The sequence below is a fragment of the Sorex fumeus genome, unplaced genomic scaffold (assembly GCF_029834395.1).
Source record: "Sorex fumeus unplaced genomic scaffold, SorFum_2.1 ptg000094l, whole genome shotgun sequence".
Lineage (NCBI taxonomy): Eukaryota > Metazoa > Chordata > Mammalia > Eulipotyphla > Soricidae > Sorex > Sorex fumeus.
In genome coordinates, this window is record NW_026606151.1 from 2,839,015 (window position 1) to 2,862,957 (window position 23,943).

Here is a 23,943-nt window from a genome sequence, read left to right on the forward strand (position 1 = left end):
TAAAGAGAGGAAGGGACCGAAAGAGATGAGAAAAAAAAAGAATGTATTATTTATTTCTCTCCAGTTACGTGTTTACAAGTACTGCATTGTGATATAAAATATGGATTATAGACAAAAAAAAGAATGAAAGAGGGGCTGGGGAGATAGTGGGGTGGGTAAGGTGCTTGCCTTGCACATGGCAGACCTGGGTTGAATCCTGGGCAAACAGTCCCCTGAGCCATGCCAGGAGTGATTTTTTGAGTGCAGAGCCAAGAATGACTCCTTAGCATTGCCGGATATGACCAAAAAAATAATAATAATAATAAAAAGTTTTTTGGGGTGTGTTTGAAGTTACATCCAACAGTGCTCAAGGGTTACTCGTAAGTTTGTGCTCAGAGGCTATTTCCAGAAGTACTTGTTAGACCATTTGGTGCTGGGGATCTAGCCAACATCAGCAGCATGCAAGAAAAACAGCTTAACCTTTGTACAAACTCTCTGACCCATTTTGTGTACTTATTAAAATTCTTTTCCTCTAATGCGACTTGTCTCTTAGGTACTTTGACATCATTTTCAATATTTTTTGGTTCTAAAGATCAAATACAGGGCCTCACATAAGCAAGGCAAAGCTCTTCCACTGAATTGCTCTTCCTCAGGACCTCGAGGCTGGTGTAGATTTCCTTTTGTCTTTGCAGGTCAATCCCTAAGCCTCTGGTACTCAACAAACCTCTCCAAGAGGAAACCAACACACCTGTCATGATAATCCAAGTGGCCATCAGAAATTTCATTGGTTTTGTCTTATCCTAATAAAGTCCCTTTACTTAAGGAGAACACTGTGAAACTTGTTGTTACTGTGTTTGGCATATCGAATACATCACAGGGAGCTTGCCAGGCTTTGCCGTGTGGGCGAGATACTCTGGGTAGCTTGCCGGGCTCTCCAAGAGGGGCAAAGGAATCGAACATGGGTCGGCCCGGTTGGCTGCGTGCGTACAAGGCAAACATCCTACCTGCTCAAGCAAAATCGGTGAACAACCGGAGGACAGTGCTACTTAAGGAGAACACCTGCATTGAGTGAGATTCAGGGTGGGAAGGGAAATATATATATATATATATATATATATATATATATGTATATATGTGTGTGTGTGTGTGTGTGTGTAGGATATATTTAACCTACACATGAAAACACTCTACCACTGAGCTTCATCCCCAGCCCCAGAAATCTTTTTTTAAAAAATCCTTTAAAAAAGAAAACAGTCAATAATCTCAACTCTCAACTTGCTTCCTCTCAAGGTCTAAGTCCAAAGTCTTTTCTAAATACAATCTAAATCAGATAAAGGTGAAACTCTAGATCTGTCTGATTCACTGAGCTTTACTCATTCATTTAGACTTCTCTGGTAGCTTTATAAATATTACTTTCTGGTAGCTTTATATATATTAATTCAGTGATCCTTGTTTTGACATAGAGGGAGTGATAATCTCTCACTTCCAATTATAATTTAATCAGGAGTAGAAGGTTTTTCAGGTTCTTTTCCAGTTTGTTGAAATCGGGATTCAAACAAAGTCCGCACCCTTTCTATTTAGTTGGCCACATGTAAGGCAAACATCCTATTCAGCTTACAGTTAGCTTGGTCCTTGATATGATTCTTCAGTCTCTTAATTTATATAATGCTTCTCTCTCATTCTTTTGTTATTGAACTGGTTTTTCAGCTTGTTTTTGAGAAACTGGCCCATTGGTACCATTGTGTTTTTCTGGATTCTGATGGTTGCCTCTGTTTAGTATCAATTAACATGTTCTTCTGGCCTCTGTATTTCCTAGCACATTGAAGATGGATCTAGAGGATTTATAATATTCAGGTTTATTATTTTGGCAAGATTATTTCATAGATGGTACTCTGATCAGATGTGATAATTCCAACTCATTCTTAATGCTTGGTTCAACTCTTAGTTCTTGGTAGTTTCTCTGATCCACATTCTTCTCATCCTTCCCAGCCTTAATATTTTTCTAGCATTTTACCCTCTGTCACCTTTTCCTTTATGACTCAGTGGAATGCCCTTTCCATAGTGTCTGCAGTTCTGGGAGATCTCTGAGGGCAGAAATCATATTTGACTCATCCCTTTATACTTGTGCTTTATACTTGTGAGATGGATTGGAAATGGCTACATATTCTTTTCCTTCATGGAGAAAGGAAAAGAATTCCTTCCTCCACTGAGCCATTGGAGAGGTGGTAAAGGGGGAAGGCATTTGCCTTGCACACAACTGACTCTGGTTCAAATTCTGGCACCACCATTGAACTAGAGATTGAATCTCTGGCACCAGGGATTGAACTAGAGGGTATTGTGTGGAATGAAGTCAGTCAGTAGGAAAGGGTCACATACAGAATGATCTCTCTCATGTATGGGACTTAAAGCAAGGTAGCAACAAAGGAACACGTTGACACCATGAGAGAATCAATCCACATAACTGAGTTTAGGGGTGGGGTTTGAAAGAGAGGGGAGCATACTTAACCTGACAGGGGAGATGCCATAATCATGAAGGTGGTTTTCCAAGGGTGAGGCTTATCCATTGCACTCCAGATGTACTGACCCCTGCAATTTCCCCAAATGTGGGAAACTTGACTGCAAAATTTGTGGTAGTGGGGGACAATATTCATGCTCTCCCCTGAAAAACAAAAAGGAAAGAAAGCCTTAGTAACCTTGGGAGAGGGAGGTGGATATCCTGGTGATGGGTGAAATGTGGGAATTATCTACACATGAAACTATCATTAACAATATTGTAAATCATAGTACCTCAGTCAATAAAATAAAGTAAATATCCTGGCATCACATATGGTCCCCCCAAGCACCTCCAGGAGTAATTTCTGAGTACAGAACCAGGAGTAAGCTCTGAGCACAAATGGAAAAATCAAAAAGGAAGTGCAGTGAACTTTCCCTTCAGAAAGTGGAATGATTCTCATTAACCCCCCTCCAGAACACACACACACCGAATCAACATTTAACTAGCTTATTTGCTTGGATGAGCAGTATGTGGTTGGTGAAACTGTCTTGAGTCTCATTATCATATAAGACCTGGAGAAACTGCGTGAGAGAGAAAGAGAGCTGCCTGGCCAACCCCCAGCAATCCCAGTCACTCCAGTGGAGGGACCAGACATTAGTAAAGCCAATCTTTGATATGAAGCTCCCACCGAGTCTCTAAGTGACTAGAATCTCATGAGTAGGCCTAGCTAAGCAACAGCCCAGATTTCAGAATCAAATGTGATTGCATGACTGGTTTTAAGGTTTTGCACAACATATTTGAAATGATGATTATACAGCTAAGGCTTAAAAACAGATTGTATGGAAGATGACTGGGTGTTTTTTTTTTTCCAATTTTTTTTAATCACCATGAGATACAGTTATAAAGCTTTCCTTCAGTCATACAATGATTGATGCCCAACCGTCCACCAGTGAACATCTTCTACCACCAAAGTCCTTAGCATCCCCCCCATCCTACCCCTCCCTCTGCCTCTATGGCAGACAATCTCCCTCGTGCTCTCTCTCTTTTTTTGGGGGGGTCACACTTCGCAATGCACAGGGGTCACTTCTGGCTCTGCGCTCAGGAATTACCCCTGGCGGTGCTCAGGGGACCATATGGGATGCTGGGAATCGAACCCGGGTCGGCCACGTGCAAGGCAAACGCCCTACCCGCTGTGCTATCGCTCCAGCCCCCCTCATACTCTCTTTTGTATTGCTTGTTATGAATAGCATAAGATGTCGCGTGTCATGACCACGTGCTCCTGGAATTCTAAAATTTTAGATAATTATGTTCTGGAGAAATCTCTGCAGTGAGTTGCTCAGTTCAGAGCTTCTTTTGTGGTCTCTGGATCATGGCCATTAAGGAGCTTAAATAGCAGCTGGGGGACAGTTTGTGGGCGTGACCTCAAGGGTCCCATGGGGACAGGGGGATGAAAGGGACCAGCCCATCCCCTATCCCTTGAGGCCTAGAGTTTGTGTCTCTGAACATGTGTGCCAGCCCTTCTCATTGGGTTCTGGAAGTTGGTGGCTGCCGGGGTTTTTAGGGGACAGGTGGAGGGACAATGCCTGCCCCCATCTAAGACAACCTGGTGAGGTCGGTTTGGCTTAAAGTTTGGAGGCATCGTACAGCGAGCTGTTCGGTTTAGAGATTCTTTTGTGTGTCTCTGGATCATGGCCCTTATATCCATCTTTTCCAGGGAAATTAACTATCGACATATGCCCTATAGGGTGTGCCCGCTCGCCTGCAGCACACTGCACTGCTGGCCCTAATTGTGGCTTTTGATTTCTTTCGAGATTTATGGGTCTCTAAAATAAGGTCAATAAATGGCTTGTATATCTGAGCCGGAGGTGGTTTGTGGGTGTGACGCCCACACACCTAACTTTTGCCGTTTAATTTCTTGGTAAACTTGGTCCCAAGTTGTTGGGGTCCAGCCAAAGGCACAGTGGCAATTTTGGGGTATCAGATGACTCGATGTTTTAATAAGCATTTGTGGAATTAAGTATGATTGTGAAAAACTGGGTTTTCATGGTCCTTCCTCTGCTATAAGGTCAAGAGCATGAATGAATTGGGATTTCTACTATTACATCTATATCTACTAATAAAAGTGACTGAGTATAGATGTGAAACATTTCTGTTTCTACTTATCTCCATTCATTTGGCTGCTATAAGAAAATGCTAGATGTTGGTGTCTTATACACAGCAGACATCGACTTCTCACGTTTCTGTATGAAGGAAAATCAGAGATTAAGTGGATTAAGTGCTGGCAGGTTTGGTGTCTGCCAGGGGCGTCGAGGGCTACCTTCTTGCTGTGTCCTCACAGGGTGGAAGAGAAGAGGAAGCTCTTCAAGGTCTCTTTTATATGGTATGAATCCAGTGTATTACAAGAGTGACTTGAACACCTCCCAAAGTCTTCCACTTAATACCTCGGGGTTTAAGATTTTTTAAAAAATTTTTATTAGTAAAACGCCATGAGGTACAGTTGTAGACTTACAAATTTTTGGCTTGGGGTTCGATTATACAATGATCAAACACTCACCCCTCCATCAGTGCCCATTTTCCATCACCATGGATCCCAGTATCCCTCCCCCCCATCTCCCCCCCATCCCACCCTGCCTCTGCGGCAGGGCATTCCCAACGAGAGAAAAAAAAGGGAGTTAAGATTTTAACAGATGAATTTTTGAGGGCACAGATATTTAGGTCATAGCCTAAGGCCCCTGGCCTCCCAAAATTTACGTTCTTCCCACATCTCAACAAGTGTTGTCTCAATATCCTCTAAGTCATGAACTGGAGAGATAGTACCATGGGTAGGGTGTTTACCTTGCATATGGCTAACCCAGTTCAACTCCCCACATCCCATTTTGTCCCTGAGTAACACCAGGAGTGATTTCTGAGCGTAGAGATGCGAGTTAACCCTGAGCATTTCTAGTGTGGTGTCAAAATGAAACAAACAAAATCCTCTAAATTAGGCAAGTGTGAGTCTCAAGGTGTGAGCCATTGGTCTTGTGATGCCTCACAGATTTTCAGCAGTTTATTTTCCAAACCTATTTTTTCCACAGTTTTATTGACTCCACTTTATTTTCCACCTCCAAAAATCATACCCCCAGTCTTATTTATTTAATGTAGATAATAGCTGCTCTGAAATTTTTTTTTCCCATGAAGAAGAAAAATTTGTGTTAAGACACTTCCAGATCAAATATATACTGTTTTTTTAAATCTTTGGAATTTTGCTCTAATTTCTCATCAAACTATAATAACTTGAAGGATAACCCTTCTCTAAAGTGAGATAATTAACCTAAGTCATATTTTGTAAAATTGAAATACCTTAGAATTACAGGTGATCTGTGTTTTGGAAGAAAACTTAGCCTTGAAGTGTCAACTCACTTTATTTATTTATTTTTCTTTTTGTGTCACTCAGAGGTTACTTTGCACTCAGTAATTACTCCTGGTGGTGCTCAGGGGACCATATGGGATGCTGGGTATTAAATCTGGGTTGACTGGTTGCAAGGCAAACAACCTACTATTGCTCCAGCCCCTGTTAACTCACTTTAACTCTTCTTAAGTGCTGAACTAGTTACAATCAATGAGCATTTTTCTTATTTGTTGTTGTTGAGGAAAAGGATGCTACGGGTTTGTAGCAGAATTTTACTAATTTACTTATTTGAATCCAAGCATTTTGTTGGTATCTTCAAAGTCATGCATCAAAAACCAAGATTTTACTGTATGCAGTTGTAGCAGTAACAACCAAAATCTAATCCTTACCTCTTGCTGCTCAATTGCCAAATTGAATTGGTGTTAAAGTCCCTCCCCTGATAGTAGGAGATGGAGTTGGAGTGACAGGTAGCAGTCCACAGAAATTGGATTCTTATTTTTGATATATTTTTTTTTGTTTTCAGGTCATGAATGGCTGATCACTCCCGGAGGTAATTGAGGGGCTGTTTGGTGTCTGGGATTAGACCTAGGACTCCTGAGTGCAAAGCATGTACTCCAGCTTTTTCAGCCACGTATCCAGTGAAATTAGATTCTCCAAGCACTTCCCAATCTCATGTTTAATCTATTGTGTGTGGGAGGAGTGGGGGATTCACAAACAATGCTCATGGAACCCAAGTAGCACTCTAGGTGATACTTGGCCAAACCAGCTGTTGGTTCAGTGCTAAAGTCTGAAGTTTTGGTGACAGTCAAAGCTATGATGCTGGGGACCACCAGGGCTACCCCAGTAGTGCTTGGGCACCTCCATGGATGTACCTATAATGTTCAGGAGGCCATGTGATGCTTGAGCTCAAGCCCCTAATCACTGTACTGTTTCTCAGTCCCCAGTTTTAAATGTGAAATGTTGTTGATCGTTTGACACATCTTTATCTTTCTCTATCACCAGAATAAATTTTCAGGTGATGTATTCCTGGGTTCTGTTGCTTTTTGGTTCAGCTCTCGTTCCCATTGTAATTGCCCTGAGGTTCTATCTTGCTGTGTCCCTGGATGACCCGCTTCTGTTCCCACTTGTAAACACTACTCCTGGCCTCCTTCTTGGCTCTACTCTGGTCATCACTGGATCTTCTGGATATTTTTATTGTATGTTTTCAGGCCACACCTGGCAATACTCAATGGTTATTCCTGGCTCTATGCTCAGGTGTGCTTAGGGCATCATATGCACAGCTAGGGATTAAACCAGGTTTAGTAGGATGCAAGGAAAGTACCTAAATCCTTGTACTATTTCAAGTCCAGGTATTTGCTCTCAGGGTAATTCCTACACATCTTTCGAATGCCATATCATTTGCTATTGCCATAGGAAGAACTTTTCTTGGCAACTGAGATAGGTTGAGTATCAGCCAAGGTTTTTTTTGTCATCTGTTCTGTGCTTCTTATAGCTTTAGCAGCTGGGACAGAGCCTGGCACATGACTGGAGATCAATAAATGTGCTGAGTAAATGAATGCAGCCGTAACTTGGGCACTTACCTCTTTAGGGTAAAATTGTACCCAATAATTTTGGGTTTTTGTTTGTTTTTTATTTTTTTAATGTAGGAGTACAGCTATTTATTCAGTCATTGATTAAGCTGATTGAATTGGGCATGAAATCCATCCGACATTTTTTTATTCAGAATGTTAATTTATTGGGGCTGGCGCGATGGCTCAGTGGTAGGGCGTTTGCCTTGCACGCAGCCAGTCCAGCGGAGCTGGGTTCGATTCCTCCGCCCCTCTCAGAGTGCCCGGCAAGCTACCGAGAGAATCTCAACCGCACGGCAAAGCCTGGCAAGCTACCCATGATGTATTTGATATGCCAAACACAGTAACAATGTCTCAAAATTGAGATGTTACTGGGCCCGCTCGAGCAAATCGACGAACAACGGGAGGACAGTGTTTGTTTTGTTAATTTATTATTTTATTATTATTTTTTAGTTACTGTGAGATACAGTTGTAAAGCTTTCCTGTTTAAGTTTCAGTCATGCAGTGATAGAACACCCAACCCTTCACCACTGCACATCTTCCCCCACCAAGGTCCCTAGTATCTCCCCCCATCACACCCCTCTCCCTGTCTCTATGGCAGACAATCTCCTCTATACTCTCTTTTGTATTGCTTATTAAGAATAGCATAAGATTTTGCAGCCGTGCACTCCTGGAATTCTGAAATTTTAGATAATTAGGGTCTGGAGAAATCTCTGCAGTGAGCTGCTCAGTTCGGGGATTCTTTTGTATATTTCTGGATCATGGCCATTAAGGAGCTTAAATAGCAGCCAGAGGTAGTTTGTGGGCGACCTCCAGGGTCCCATGGGAATGGGGGATGAGAAGGGTCAGCCCATCTCCTATCCCTTGAGGCCTGGAGTTTGCTGTCACTGAACCCACGTACCTGCACTTATCACTGGGTTCTGGAACTTGGCGGGGGCTGGGGCTTTTAGGGGAGAGGTGGAGGGACAATACCTACACCTGTCTGAGGCATCCCAGTAAGTCGGCCTGGCTTAAAGTCTGGAGGCATCTCTGTAGCAAGCTGCTTGGTTTGGAGATTCTTTTATGTGTCTCTGGATCATGGCCCTTTTTTCCCCCATCTTTTCCAGAGAAATAAACTACTGGCATATGCCCTGCAGGGCTTGTCACTCTCCCAGAATATGCCACCAGCCCTAACTGTGGCTTTTGATCTCTTTCGGCTTTTATCTCTTTCAAGATTTATGGGTCTTTAAAATAAGGCCAATAAATGAGATTGTATAACTGAGCCGGAGGTGGTTTGTGGGTGTGGCTCCCACATACCTAACTTTTGGCCATTTAATTTCTTGGTAAACTTGGTCCCAAGTTGTTGGGGTCCAGCCAAAGGCACGGTGGCAATTTTGGGGTGTCAGGAACTCTGAAGCAACATTAGGCTGCTGATGCACTTGCCCCACAAGGTACAGGTTGACCTGTTGGTGGCATCATATCCCTTGACTTTGTTTTTTTGTTTTGTTTTGTTTTGGCTTTTGGGGTCACATCTGGTGATGCTCAGGTCTTATCCCTGGCTCTGCACTCAGGAATTCCTTCTGGTGGAATTCCGGGAATCAAACCCAGATCAACTGCATACAAGGCAAATGAACTACCCACTGTACCATCACTCCAGCCCCTAAGTACCCAATGACTTTAAGCTGGATACAAAACCTGAGTTTTCTTAGGCATGTGTAAAGTAGGGATCTACCCTAGTTTCTGGTGCTGTGTATGTGGTACTTAGTAAATGTTTGTAGAATGAGCTAGCTGTGTTAAAAGACACCTAGATGCTAACAAAAATTTCTTTAATAGACAAAGGAGATTAAGTACCCAAGCCAGAAGAATCTTGTTTATTGAATGGCAAATGAGATTTAGGATTTCATGTACCTTAGCCCAGAGGTCTTTACTTCTCTTTTGGTTGTAGCTTAATAATAGATTTTTTTCCAATGCTGGAGGGTAATTTTTGAAAACTGGATTTGAACCAAGCTAGTTATGATTGACATTTATTTATTTAGTCTTATACCATAACCCTCAAGTGGGCCCAGTAACGTCTCCATTGTGAGACTTGTTGTTACTGTTACTGGGCCAACTCGAGCAAATCGATGAACAATGGGAGAACAGTGACAGTGACCATAACCCTAGGATATTGCTTGGGGGCTCATTTGATCCTGGTCATCAAATTTAGGGCCTTGCACTTACTGGCTATGTGCATTACCATCGGAAGGATCTCCCTGTTCCAATTATGATAAGCTTTTCCAACTTGTAAGAGATTTATGTCTGTCGCAGATTGCAACAAATTTGATCCAACAAAAATACAGATTTGTGATTTGTTATAGCTTAGAAACTATCAGAAAGAAGGTATGGTGGTTGAGAATTTGAAAACTAGGAAGAGATCCTGACCTTGGAGTGTTGGTCAAGGTGCTTTCATTGTAACAATTCATTCTCAAAGGCTCTTGATTGGCCCCTCTCCACTATCTGTGAGTGAGAGACCTGACCTATAAAATACAAATGCTCCCCAGTCTCTTTTTCTTCTTGCATATCTCTTTCTCCACCATTTCCAACAACTTTTGGAATTTCTTCCACCCCACGTTCCCTTGCAGAACACAGAGAAAGGAAAGGGTGCAGGAAAGATCCAAATAGAGCTAGTTTTATATTTTATTTGAGCGTCCCCTCTCTGGAGCAAGGGGAACAGAGATGAGAGGAGTAAACGAGAGATGGCCTGGCCAAAACAACCCCAGAGGTGTATGGTGTTTGAGGAAAGAAATCCTTCACTAAAATATGTGTGGGAGGTGGAATGAGGCGAGTCTGGATAGGGGATCCAGAGATCTTTCCTTTGGTGTTGAGTATTATGATGTGAGAGGGAGACCTCAGGGATGAGTGAGGAAGAAGACCAGAGTAAGGACCTCTGTCTGGTAACTTATGTCGTTACCAAATGACCAAATGACCCCACTGGGCGAGGGAGCAACCACCAAGGGAATATCACCCTCTATTTATAGCTCTTTTTGAAGGGATATTTAATATTCGTAGACTCGGGTGATTGTGAAGACGCTAATCTGTTCCTTGGGTATGCCGTCCATGTCGAAGGATAAGTCTGAGTTGGGGGGCTGGGATAGGAGGATGGGCGTGGAGGCCAGACATCCACCACGGGGTAAGTGTAAATCCTTGACCTACGTCTGGGTTCAGGCTGTGATGTGGGCACAGACTCGGTTTCCAGCTCGGACTCAGGCTCCAACTCGGACTCAGGCACTCTCTCGAGCTCATTGTCATGTTCTGAATCCATTAAGTGCTTCAGGGCCGCATCAAGCTCTGAATCTTCCTCTCCGACAGACCCCAGGCCCATGGAGTCAGACCGTCTACTACGTGGGTTAGGGGGATTGTCTTCGTCCCCTATGTATCTTGAGTCGTCCATCTGAAATAGATACAATGGGTTCATAATTCCAATTAAAGCTTATCGGTTAACACAAAAGAATCTCTGAACCGAGCAGCTCGCTTCAGAGATGCCTTGAGATTTTAAGCCAGGCCAACTTCACCAGTGCAGCTCAGATGGGGGCAGGCGTCCCTTCTCCGCCTGCCCCCTAAGAACCCTGGCAGCTGCCAACCTCCAGAACCCAATGAGAAGTACAGGGATGCGGGTTTAGTGATGACAAACTCTAGACCACAAGGGATAGGGATGAGAAGCTGGTCCTTCTCATCCCCCCTGCACCCCATGGGACCTTGGAGGTCATGCCCACAAACTGCCTCCAGTTGCTAATTAAGCTCCTTAATGGCAATGATCCAGAGACTCACAAAAGAATCTCTGAACTGAGCAGCTTGCTGCAGAGATTTCTCCAGGCCCTAATTATCTAAAATTTTAGAATACCAGGAGCACATGACTGCGCTTGCGGCCACGTGACATCTTAAGCTATTTGTAACAAGTAATACAAAAAGAGTATGGGGGAGATTGTCTGCCATAGAGGCAAGGGGAGGGGTGGGATGGGGGATATTGGAGACCTTGGGGGTGGAAGATGTGCACTGGTAGAGGGGTGCGTGATCGATCATTGTATGAAACTTAAGCAGGAAAGCTTTGTAACTGTATCTCACAGTGATTAAAAAAATAGAATTAAAAAAAAGCTTATCGTCTTGCTGAAAGTAGACTATAGACCAAACATGATTGTTACCCATTGCCTCTTTTGCAAACCACAACACCCAATAAGAGAGAGAACAAAAGGGAATGCCCTGCCACAGAGGCAGGGTGGGATGGGGGGGATGGGGGGTGGGAGGCATACTGGGACCCAGGGTGGTGGAAAATGGGCACCGGTGGAGGGATGGGTACTCGATCATTGTATAATTGAAACCCAAGCACAAAAATTTGTAAATCTACAACTGTACCTCATGATGTCTCACTAATAAAAATAAAAAATAAATAAATAAAAAATAAAAATTAAAAAATTTTTTAAAAAGCTTATTGTTTAAGAAATTGAATAACTTCAGAATATACAAGGCCTTAAAGGCACCAGAAATCATGGGTTTTTGCAAAGCTCTTGCAAATCATGGGTTCTGTTTTATCTTTGCATCCTCAGTTACATCCTCATTATTCTTCAACCTCCTGACTTCCACTTTCTCTGGCTTTGTTAGCTAACCTGTGTTTCACAGTCTGCCACTTAAAGACCTTGACAGTCTCTCAAAACAACTTGTCTTTTTGACCTGTCTTCCAACCCACCATGGAATCCTTGCCAGGGAACTTAGGGACTTTCATGACCTGATTTCTTGTTGCCTTCCTTATATCTGTTGTTCCCACCTCTTTCTCTGCCCATAAAATTAACCAAAGATGCCCAACTATTATGTACCTTTGCTCTGCTTGCCTTGCCCATCTTTGTCTCTTTCACAGATTCATTATTCTAGACCCAGATCAAAGATAAACAGCCAGAATCATAACTTTGTGTTCCAACTGTACCCACTTCACACCTTTATTATAATGCCACTAATGAATTATTGGGACTGGAGTGATAGCACAGCAAGGAGGGCATTTGCCTTGCATGAATTCCTCCGTCCCTCTCGAAGAGCCCGGCAAGCTACCGAGAGTATCCTGCCCGCATGGCAAAGCCTGGCAAGCTCCCCGTGACATATTCGATATGCCAAACACAGTAACAACAAGTCTCAAAATGGAGACGTTACTGGGGCTGCTCGAGCAAAATCGATGAACAATGGGAGAACAGTGTTTCAGTGTTTTGTTTTTTGTTTTACTTGCAGTTAAAGTTGAGTCTTTGAATACATTTCTAATGTTGAGGTTTACGGAATGCACACTCTGTGGTGTTCAGAGGTCATTCCTGGCAACCGTGCTAGTACCTCTGGGTCACTCCTGGCACAATATCAATTCTTAATCTATGTTCTGATAATAAGAGTGGTAAACCAGAAAAATGCACTGGGGTCAGAGAGAGAGTACTGGGGTACTGATTATATTTTCTAAATGGCAAATGCATTTGCCATTTAGAAAATATAATCAATATAATCAATTACATTCCATCTGAAGAAAATTATAAATGTGTTACTCTGAATTCAACATCTAACAAGACAGTAAATGTAGACATATTTCATGTTCCTTGTCTTGCACAGCTGACCTGGATTTGATACCCAACATCACATATGGTCCCCTAAACACCACCAGGAGTGATTCCTGAGCACAGAATTCCTGAGCAAGCAAAAAAGTTCAGAAGCAAGACAAGATTCACCACGATTAAATTGTTTGGGAGGTCTAGCTAATGCAATAAAATACAGAAATAAGAATTCTAACAGTTGAGGGGGCTGGAGTGACAGTACAGTGGGTAGGGCATTTGCCTTGCATACGGAAGACGAGGTTCAATCTCTGGTTTCCCTTATGGTCCCCCAAGCATCACCAGGAGTAATTCCTGAGTGCAGAGAAAATAATAATTCCTGAGCATTGCTGGGTGTAATCCCTTCCCCTGCAAAAAAAAAATTTTAAAAATAATTCTAACAGTTGAGAAATGGATTGATATAATTTGCAGAAAACTATTCCTATAAATTAAATTTAAGAGGAGTAACAACTAAACCTCTCAGAATGAATTAACAAATTTCACAAAGGGGTACAAACAATTTTATAAAAACCAACAAACTTTTTTTTTTTTTGCTTTTTGGGTCAAACCCGGTGTTGCACAGGGGTTACTACTGGCTCATGCACTCAGGAATTACTTCTGGTGATGCTCAGGAGACCACCATATGGGATGCTGGGAATCGAACCTGGGTCGGCTGTGTGCAAGGAAAACACCCTACACGCTGTGCTATTGCTTCAGCCCCATAAAACCAATAAACTTTTATAATGCTGACAAATGCATTTAAAAAACATAATCAATATAATAAACTATACTTCATCTGGAGAAAATTATAAATGTGTTACTAGAAATACAACATTTAACAAGACAGTAAAATATTGACATAGTCCATTTTCCTGGGTAGAAAAACAGTCCTTAGATCAATTGTCAAATTATTTTTCATGCAATTCTAATGAGAACTCCAGTGGTTACCCATCCCACTGGGGAACCTCACAAAGGATTTAGAAGTTTGTTTAGAAGAATAAGTTGGTGAACCCGATGACACAGGAACTCTTTACCAAATCAAATATATTATCAAAAAGAATACAGACCTTAAGGCACTTGCCTATTACATGGCTGACTCAGGTGGTCTGATATCCAGCACCACCTTGGGTCCCCTGAGCACCAACAGGAGTGATCCCTGAGTCAGGAGTAAGTCCTGGTTTTTGTTGTTGTTGTTGTTGTTGTTGTTTGTTTGCTTGTTTTGAGGACCCTGAGTTCATTCTCTGGCACCAGACTGTGTCAAATGAATGTGATCTTAGCAAGACAAGTAAAACCACTGTACACAACAACTGTACCGAGTATGTGATTTCAGGACACAAAAACAATCAGTTTTTTAAAACATGAAATAAAAAATACAGTAGAGGGGTTTAACACTAAACAAGAAGTCAGTGATATAATTGGTGAGTTGAAACACATGAGGAATTGAAAGAGCTATGCTTGGAGTATCACGTTTCACTCAAATGAGAGAAAGAATCTGGAGTTCAGACCTCCATCGATGATCAAGAATCAGGGACACTGTCTCGTTTGCCAAGGCGTCAAAAATCAGATGGGCTGGACACGTAATGAGATTTAGAGACGACCGCTGGACTAGAGCCATTACCGACTGGATTCCACGGGACGTCAAAAGACCACGTGGCTGCCCACCTACCAGATGGTCAGACTTCTTCATCAAGATCCTGAGCGATCGGTTTGAGGCTCTTCGTGTTCCTAGAACGAACAGACGCCATTGGGCTACACTAGCACGCGACAGGGACAAATGGAGACATTACTGGTGCCCGCTCGAGCAAATCGACGATTAACGGGAAGTCAAGTGATCAAGTGATCAAGTGAAACACATGGAAGTGGAAAATGGCTGTTCAGAGCAGCAAATATTAAAATAGTGTAAGATATCTATGGGACAACACCAAGAGTAGCACTATCCTAATTATAGGAATCCCAGAAAGAGAATAGAGAGACATATAATCTCTACTTGAAGAAATGATAGCCAAGAACTTCACTGGTTGGAGGAAGGAATAAAAATTCAAACGCAAGGGATTCAAATAGTTTTGAAGAAAATAAACTCACGCAGACTTCACCCCAAGACATAGTATAATTGAAGTGTTAAAAACTAAAGATAAGAACAGACTGTTATAGGCATAAAGGGGGAAACTCACACAAAAGAGAACTCCTATAATGTTATATACACACTTGAAATCTTGCAGGACAATGAAGAATAGCATGATAGAGCACTTCAGCTAAAGTGCTAATAGAACATTTCAGCACTTGATTTTGAAAATATTGAGATAATTTTCAGCTGACAATATGCAACCCTGCCGGACTATCCTCTAAAATTAAAGCAATTCTTTTACAAATAAACACAGATTAAACTAGTTCATTACCACCAAACTGACTTTGCAATAACTATTAAAGGGACTCTAAAAATGAAATGCAATCCCACCTATAAATTGTAAGACACCAAAATTAAAGAAAGGAGAAGGGTGGAAGAGTAAAATGTGTCCCACTAAAATGAGTGTGAGGTTAATTGGCCCGGTAGACCACAAATATGGAATGTTAGTTAATAATCTCAGGGCAACCTTAAAACAAAATTCATAGAAGAAAACAGACAAACAAGAAACAAAGATCATGACAGGTCCTTTCAGAGAAATGGCAGAATAAACATTAGCAAGTAATGCTCCCCACTAAAGTACAATAGGAAATTGGCTATAAATTACAATAAAAATCTCATCAGTTTGTAGTCATGTTCATCTGAGAGACACATGCGTCAATATATCTGAAGGTTGGTGATTGTAAAGCGTGAAATTAGCAGACTGGAGTTTGGGCAAGTGTCCACAGGTGAGCTACCACTTGTGATTAGCAGACATGAGCCAGCTGGGGGTGAGGGTGGAGGGCATAATATGGAGATGTTTAATACACACCGGTGAACTCTCCTATGAGGGAGAGAGATTGTACTGAGAGAAACTGAGTTCTGGGCTAGAAATGGACGCCTGGTATTTTAGGCTAGTGGCATTTCTCATTCTCCTCCCTTCCCCTTCACGACAACTTCTTTTAGGGAACAGAATTGGTGGGAGATTTAGTTACAGTTCAGAGGCAAAGAACTCTAACACAGACTTTCAGCATGGATAGAGGTCAGACCTTGGATGTGCAGGGGCGGTGAAGCCTTCCTCTGGGCTCTCCCCTGTCCTCATCACTAGCTAGTCTGTAATTAATTTCCGGTTTCAATTTCATTGCCCTTCCCACCACAGTCACATAGACAAAAGAGAATTCCAACACTGAAGCCACTGCACCATCTTCAGAAAAATAAAACCCAAACCAAGTCAATCCAGATGTGTAAGCAGAAAAATTCTGCAGGAAAAAATTATAAGAAGCAAGCTAGCTGAGTGGCTTGAAAGATAGTAATGCATGTGCTTTGTACGTGGCTGACTGGGGTTTGATACCTGACACTCCATATGGTTCTGTGAGCAACATCAGGTGTGATCCCTGAGCATAGAGCTAGGAGTAAGTCCTGAGCACTGCCAGGTGTGGCCCCCAAACAAACAAACAAACAAACATAGATAAAATTTCTTAAAGAAAATCACAAGTATCCACAGAGAAAGTATAATGAGAGACTTGGAGAGAGTAACAAAAAATTGAAGAACCATCATATTGATGTAGGCAGGTAGAAAGGGAAAGGCCCTCTGCAACCAAAGAGACTGAAGATATTAAAAAGTTTCAGTGGTTATGCTAGTCATAACGAGCACTTAGAATAAAAGCCAATTTCCTCTAGAGAGCATAACAAGTGTACTCAATCTCTCAGAAGGAAGAACATCCAAATTTAAAGATAAAGATGTCAATATGAGTCCCAAGCGATAGTACAGCAGGTAGGGTATTTGCCTTGCACATGACCAGTCCAGGTTTGATCCCCAGCATCCCTGTGCATGGTTCCTGAGTGTAAAGGCAGGAGTAACCCCTGTGTATCACCAGGTGTGACCCTCCCCTCTTCAATTCCCCCCAAAAAGTTAATACTGATTTAAGTGGAAGATGAGAGAGGAAAACTATTTAGGGAAAATGAATAAATTTTGTGAGAAATATCAGATTCCAGAGAAGAGTCAGTATCGAGATGATGGGCACTCCATAAGGTAGAGAGAAGGGCACAGAGACTATATTCAAAGAAATAATGGCTGAGAACTTCCGTAACTCAAGAAAAGAACTAATCATAGAAGTCCATAAATCTGGGAGAACACCCAAATTTCTGAATCTGAAATGACCTCCAACAAAGACACATCATTGTTAAATGAGGAAAATACAACCATAAGGAAAAGCAGTGGTGCTTGCCAGGTATCTTGTGGCACACAAAGGCACCTCTGTCAAGCTCTCAGCCTCAGCAGAAACCCTCCAGGCAAGGGAGAGGGTGGCATGATATAGTCACGTTTTTCTTTTTTTGAAAGATAAAAAAATTGATCCACCTATACTTTATCCTGCAAAATTTGAATTCAAGTGTGATGGAGAAACAAAACTTTCAAACAAATGCTAACAGAATTTCACCTGCCCTGTCCTCTATGTTGAAAGGATTTCTACATAAAACACCCACATGGAAAGAGACACCCACAGAGCAATGATTCTTCCTTTCTTTTTTAGGTTCTTTTGGCCATACCTGGAGCAAATAAAAAACAAAACAAAACAAAACAAAGCAAAAAAAAACAGCATATAGATGTCTTTATTTATGACTCATTTATAACATAGGTATATAGAAATAACTGCCTATATAGAGACATATAAATGTCTTTGTTTATAACACACCCTGGGCAAAAATAAATAAATAAATAAATAAATAAATAAATAAGGCATATAGAAAAAGAACAGGGAGGAGTTCAGAATTCCTGTCGCCTAGATAAAGGTTGGAGCTAGAATTAGCAATAAGTAGGGGAAAGTGGCATGACTGTGGGGTCACCCAGTGACCGGAGAGCCCGGCAAGCTACTGAGAGTATCTCACCCGCACAGCAGAGCCTGGCAAGGTCCCTGTGGTGTAATTGATATGCCAAGAGCAGTAACAACAAGTCTCACAATTTGTTGTGAGACGTTACTGGTGTCCGCTTGAGCAAATCGATGAACAACAGGAGGACAGTGCTAGGACAGTGCTAGGATAATGTTCCAATACCACATCCTCCCCCAGCGTATCCACTTCAATCCACTAGTCTCAGAGATCCCCTCCCATGTCCCACCTCCCAGAGTACATTTTTTTTCTTTTTGGGTCACACCCGTGGTTTATTCCTGGCTCTGCACTCAGGAATTACTCCTGGCCCCAAACCCAGAGTAAACTACTAAACAAAGGCAATAACAATTATGAGAAGATATTTGCACATCCTATGTGTGATAAGAGATTAGTACCCAGAATATATATATATATATATATATATATATATATATATATATATAAACTCACACAACTCCACAACAGAAAAGCAAGCAACTTAATTAAAAAATGGGCAGGAACTGGGATATGACTCAGCAGTAGAGCACAAGCCTCACAACTGTGAGGTCCTTGGTTTGATTTCTGGGACTCCAAAAAAATAGGTTAAAAAAAATGGGCTGGACCAATAGCACAGTGGGTAGGGCATTTGCCTTGCACGCGGCCGACCTGAGTTCAATTCCCAGCATCCCATATGGACCCCTGAGCACCACCAGGAGTAATTCCTGAGTAAAGAGCTAGAAGTAACTCCTGAGCATCGCCACGTGTGACCCAAAAAGCAAAAAAAAAAAAAAAAAAACTAGACAGGCACCTCTCTGAAAAAGACATATAGAAGGGTCACTTACGCAGGAAAAGGTGAAAATCAGAATCACAGTGAGGCATCAGGTATGTCCACAATACTGGCCTCCAGCGAAGGAATGGAAATGGTGTCAGGGAGGAGTGGAGATAAAAGAACTTTGGAACACTACTAGTATTTTAAGGACTAGGGTCTAGGATCCAAGTCCTTACTTAGTTCATTTTGAGTTAACTTTTGGGTGTTGTGTGAACCTAGTGTTTGCACATGAATTAGAATTTTCATTCTTTTTCATATAGCTATTCAATTTTTTCCAGCACTGTTTCTTGAAGAGACATTTTAATCTCCATTTTGTGCTCTTGGTTCCTTTATTGTAAATTAACTTTACATAATTTTGAGGATAGTTCTGGACTCTCAATTCTATTTTGTTGACCTGTGTGCCAATTTTGATTATAATACCATACAATTTTGATTTGCTCAAGCGGGCCCAGTAACGTCTCCATTGGAGACTTTGTTGTTACTGTGTCTGGCATATCGAATACTCTCGGTAGCTTGCCGGGCTCTCCGAGAGGGGCGGAGGAATCGAACTCGGGTCGGCCATGTTGGCCGCTTGTAAGGTGAATGCCCTACCGCTGTGCTATCGCTCCAGGGCTGGTATTCGATATGCCAGACACAGTAACAACAAAGTCTCCAATGGAGACGTTACTGGGCCCGCTCGAGCAAATCGACGATCAACGGGAGGGCCTTTACCTTACCTTTACCTTACAATTTTGATTAATATACCTTCCGTAGTTTGAAGTTGGGACACATGATACCTTTGATCCTCTTTCACACTGCTTTAGATATTCAAGTTTTTGTTTTATTTGTGGATCCATATGAATTTTAGGAACACTTTTTTCTATTTCCTTGAAGAATATTATTAGAATTTTGATAGAGATTGCATTGACTCTGTAGATTGCTATAGGTAAAATAGCCATTTTGATGTTTATTCTTACATGAACAGGAACTATCTTTTTATCTCCTTGTGTTTTCTTCTCTATTTTTAATGAATGAATCTTGTACCTCTTTTGTTACATTTATTTCTTGTTACTTAATTTTTTCTGATGCAGTTTTAATGGGTCTTTGTCTAATGCCAATAAGATTGGCACCTTTGAGGCAGAGAATGACCCATGGACTGTTCAAGCTTTCAGTCACCAGGGCAGCCATCAGTGGTCACACAGGTTGGGGGCCATTTATTCAATACAATATGGCTCCTCCATCCTCCAGCAGACTGCTTAAGTTGACAGAGAGACATTAGCATACAACAGGTACATGAAGATCAGAGCTAACATATTTCACATAGCTTGTCAGTAGGCACCCTTAAAAGTATAAACGAGGGGGCTGGAGCAATAGCACAGCAGGTAGGGCGTTTGCCTTGCACACGGCCGACCCGGCTTCAATTTCCAGCATCCCATATGGTCCCCCGTGCACCACCAGGAGTGATTCCTGAGTGTATGAACCAGGAGTAACTCCTGTGCATTGCTGGGTGTGACCTAAAAAAGCAAAAAAAAAAAAAAAAAAAAAAAAAAAAAGTAAAATGACCCCAAACAGTTTATTCTATGCTTTCTGTGGGGGGGACCACACCCAGTGCTGATGAGTGGCTCTGAAATCAGAAATTACTCCTGGAGGAACTCCAATAACCATATGAGATGCTGGGAAGGGAACCCGGGTGGTCTGCATGCCAGGCAAATGTCCTACCCGCTGTACTATCACTCAGGCCCCTCTTACTCTATGCTTGCCCAGTGCACGTTTGCAGCCAGCAGATAATCTGTTATCTATTCTCTTCCTTCTGCTGTTCTACTCTTTCCTGGATGCACATTTGCAAACCCTTTGCATTCTAAGCCTTGCAATGCTCAGGGCTTACTGCTGGCTCTGTGCTCAGAGCTCACCCCTGGTGGGTTCAGGGGAGCATAGTGGTTGAACCCAGGTTGATCACATGCAAGGCAAATGCCTTACCTGCTGTACTGTCTCTCCAGCCCTATTATGGTCTTTAGTATGTTGAGGCACATTCCCTTGATTCTCATTTTGTTGAATGTCATACTGGAAGTTTTCTTTATATCCACTGATATGATCATGTGATTTTAACTTCTCCCATAGTTGCTTTTCCCTCCTTTTCTAAATGATGTAGCTATATGTATTTATTATCAGGATAATGTTAATATTGACCTTGTAAAAAGTGTTCAGGAGAATTTTCTTTTCTTCATTTTTTGGGAATGCTTGAAGAAGGATTGGTAAAAGTTCATCTTTGAAAGGTTTAGTAGAACTCATTCATACAACCATCTGGTCTTGGGTGTGTGTTTTAGGAAGATTTTCTCTATTATTGCTTTTTTGGGGGAGGCCACACCCAGCGATGCTCAGGAGTACCTCCTGGCTCTGCACTCAGGAATTACTCCTGGCGGTGCTCGGGGGACTATATGGGATGCTGGGGATCAAACTCAGGTCGGCCACATGCAAGGCAAACGCCCTACCCGCTGTGCTATCACTCCGGCCCCTATCATTGCTTTTTAATTTCTTTCCTTGTAATCTATTGCTTCCTGATTTGGTTTGTGGAGGTTTTAAGAGTCTATGAGTGTGTACAATTCTTCTTTGTTCTCCAATTTAATGCCATAAAGTTGTTATTAGTAGTCACTTATGATCCTTATTATTTCTGAGCTATCTGTTGTAATTTCTAATCTTGGATATCTTTTACTTCTTAATTTTAATAAACTTATTGTTAACATATTTCTGTGTTAACACTTTCCTTATGACAAAAAGCCAAACATTATAAAGCATATTAAATTCAAGAAGCAGGGGCTTCAATGAAAATAATATTCTAACCATTAGATCATATTTTGGTGTCTAGGTATATTTTCATTTTTCTATTAAAAGGAAACCTTTAGGGGCTTGAGAGATAGCATAGCGGGTAGGGCGTTTGCCTTGCACGTGGCTAACCAGGGTTAGATTCCCAGCATCCCATATGGTCCCCTGAGCACCGCCAGGAGTAAGTCCTGTGTGCAGAACCAGGAGCAACTCCTGTGCATTGCCGGGTGTGACCCAAAAAGCAAAACAAATAAATAACTGTTGCAAATACTGATCTGAAAACACTAATGTATGCCAAGGCCTTTTTTTTTTGGTATTAATGAATGGCAAAAAGGGGTGGGGGCTTATCATTACATTTTGCACTTAGTTAAGTTGAAGAACTATCCTAACACTCATAATGTAATAATGCAACTAAGAGCTAGGGGAGATATTTTAAATATTTGGCCATTGCCCTGGCAACACTGGCACCAGCCAAGCTTGCTGTGCCAAGAGGTCTCTGCTCCATGGGCTCAGCTGGAAAAGGACACCAAGATGTCATGGCAGTGAGGGTTGGGAGTCAAGCTCACTGCTCTTAATCAAGGGGCCAAGGGGCATTTCAACCTTTCCAAGTCTGGCAGAATCCGACTCAAAAACCTTCACAGGATAGCACCGATCTCTCTAGCCAACCAGTGGTCTTCCTCTAAACTGCCCACCTCACTGCCCACCCTGATAATGCTACATCGTCCAACCTTATCTGTTTCTGAGAAGGTTTCCTGTATCACTGTCTCGTTTTCATCCACGCTTAACTCGGAGGAGTCTGGCGGCTTCCTGGACAAGGCGTACAGCACAGCATCGTGGACAGTGAGGAACAGCTGGGTCTTGGTGATACCCTCATCAAAGAAATCGTTGCTCTCAAATTTCCTGACCACAGAAGCTACAAAGTAAACCAGAACACACGCAGGGTCAGATAACTGGGGAGGAGCGTGGGGGAGGGGGGGCAAAACACAGCCTTCTTTCGGGGGAAGGAATACTCACAGTGGCACCCTGCAATGAGCACCAAGACATTGGCATTTCGGAAAGCATTGCACATCTGTGGGGAGAAAGTAAAGCAGTATGAAAGACCTTCACGTTCACTGAGGAGGAGTCTTCTGATGAGCCAAGTTTTCAGTTTTCCTTCATCGTCCCCCCCTCCCCCTCCCCCTCCCCTCCCCCTCCCCCTCCCCCTCCCCTCCCCCTCCCCCTTCTTCTTCTTCTTCTTCTTCTTCTTCTTCTTCTTCTTCTTATTATTATTATTATTGTTGTTGTTGTTGTTGTTGTTGTTGTTGTTGTTATTATTATAAATCGCCCTGAGGTACAGTTACAGAGTTACAAACTTCCGTGCTTATGCTTCAGTCATACAATGATTGAGTACCCATCCCTCCACCAGTACCCATTCTCCACCACCAATGTTCCCAGTATCCCTCCCCCGCCACCCCTGGCTCTGTGGCAGACACATTCCCTTTTACTCTCTCTCCCTTAGGGCTTGGAAGCCGGTCTCACATGCTGCTGGGGAGAAGGCAGCTCAGATAGAGAAGGGACCACCAAGTAAAGTGTGCTTGGAGGGCCTGCTCAGGATGGAAGATGCATACTGAAAGTAGACTATAGACCGAACATGATGGCCACTTAATACCTGCATTGCAAACTCTTTGTCATTTTCTTCGCCTTGTATATGTATCTTAGCATTTTAGCTCAACTGTATAAACACCAGAGGAGTGAACCAGGCCAGGAAACTGAGAGAGTACTGGTTACGCAAAAGAGAATCAGATGGTCTCATGGTTTGGGGGGCAGGACTGAGAGGGGAGATTGATCTCCCAAGTTCACCTCCAGAGGTGAGGTTCAAGTGCAGATCATACTAGGAGAGCCACGGGTGCTGGTGTGGAGTGAGAGTTTACTGCAAAGTCCTCAGGCCTCATCTGCATTATTGCTTTGTGTTTGCCTGTGACTTCTTAATTCTGGAGTTCAATGAACAAAGGAAGCAAACTGTGGTCCGGAGGTAATCAAATGAGAGGCCAGAGAGACAGTACAGTGTATAGGACACTTGCCTTGTACACGGCTGACTGGGATTTGATCTCTGGCACCCTAGATTGTCCCCCGAGTCTCAGCAGGAGTGATTTCCGCTCTCAGAGCCAGGAGTAAGCCTAGAGGACCTCTGGGTGAGGCCCAAAACAAAACCAAAACCAAACAAACCCTAGAAAACCAACCAAACAAAAATGGATAATCAAATGCCATAGTAGGGGCAGAGTTCAGGAACCCTAAGGGTCAAATCCAAATATCCTTCAAGGTTGTATTGGACTCTGGCAAATCAACTGATTTTTAGTATTTTGGTTAGTAA

The 23,943-nt window shown here is 42.4% G+C and overlaps 1 protein-coding gene and 1 non-coding gene across 2 annotated transcripts in view; one reads left to right on the forward strand and one right to left on the reverse strand.

The window, feature by feature from the left end:
* Positions 1-2,476: 2,476 nt before the first annotated feature.
* On the forward strand, positions 2,477-2,641 carry LOC130040544 (U1 spliceosomal RNA). Its single transcript, XR_008795021.1, has one exon. It is a non-coding gene; the product is annotated as a U1 spliceosomal RNA (small nuclear RNA).
* A 7,774-nt stretch (positions 2,642-10,415) lies between these two features.
* Positions 10,416-23,943, reverse strand: part of SLC26A8 (solute carrier family 26 member 8) — a 76,379-nt gene continuing 62,851 nt past the window's right edge. The window contains exons 17-19 of the mRNA XM_056132124.1: positions 22,608-22,662; positions 22,322-22,506; positions 10,416-10,838 (exon numbers count right to left, since the gene is read on the reverse strand). Of these exons, the coding sequence (XP_055988099.1) occupies positions 10,416-10,838; positions 22,322-22,506; positions 22,608-22,662 (663 nt within the window). The remainder of the gene's footprint in view (positions 10,839-22,321; positions 22,507-22,607; positions 22,663-23,943) is intronic.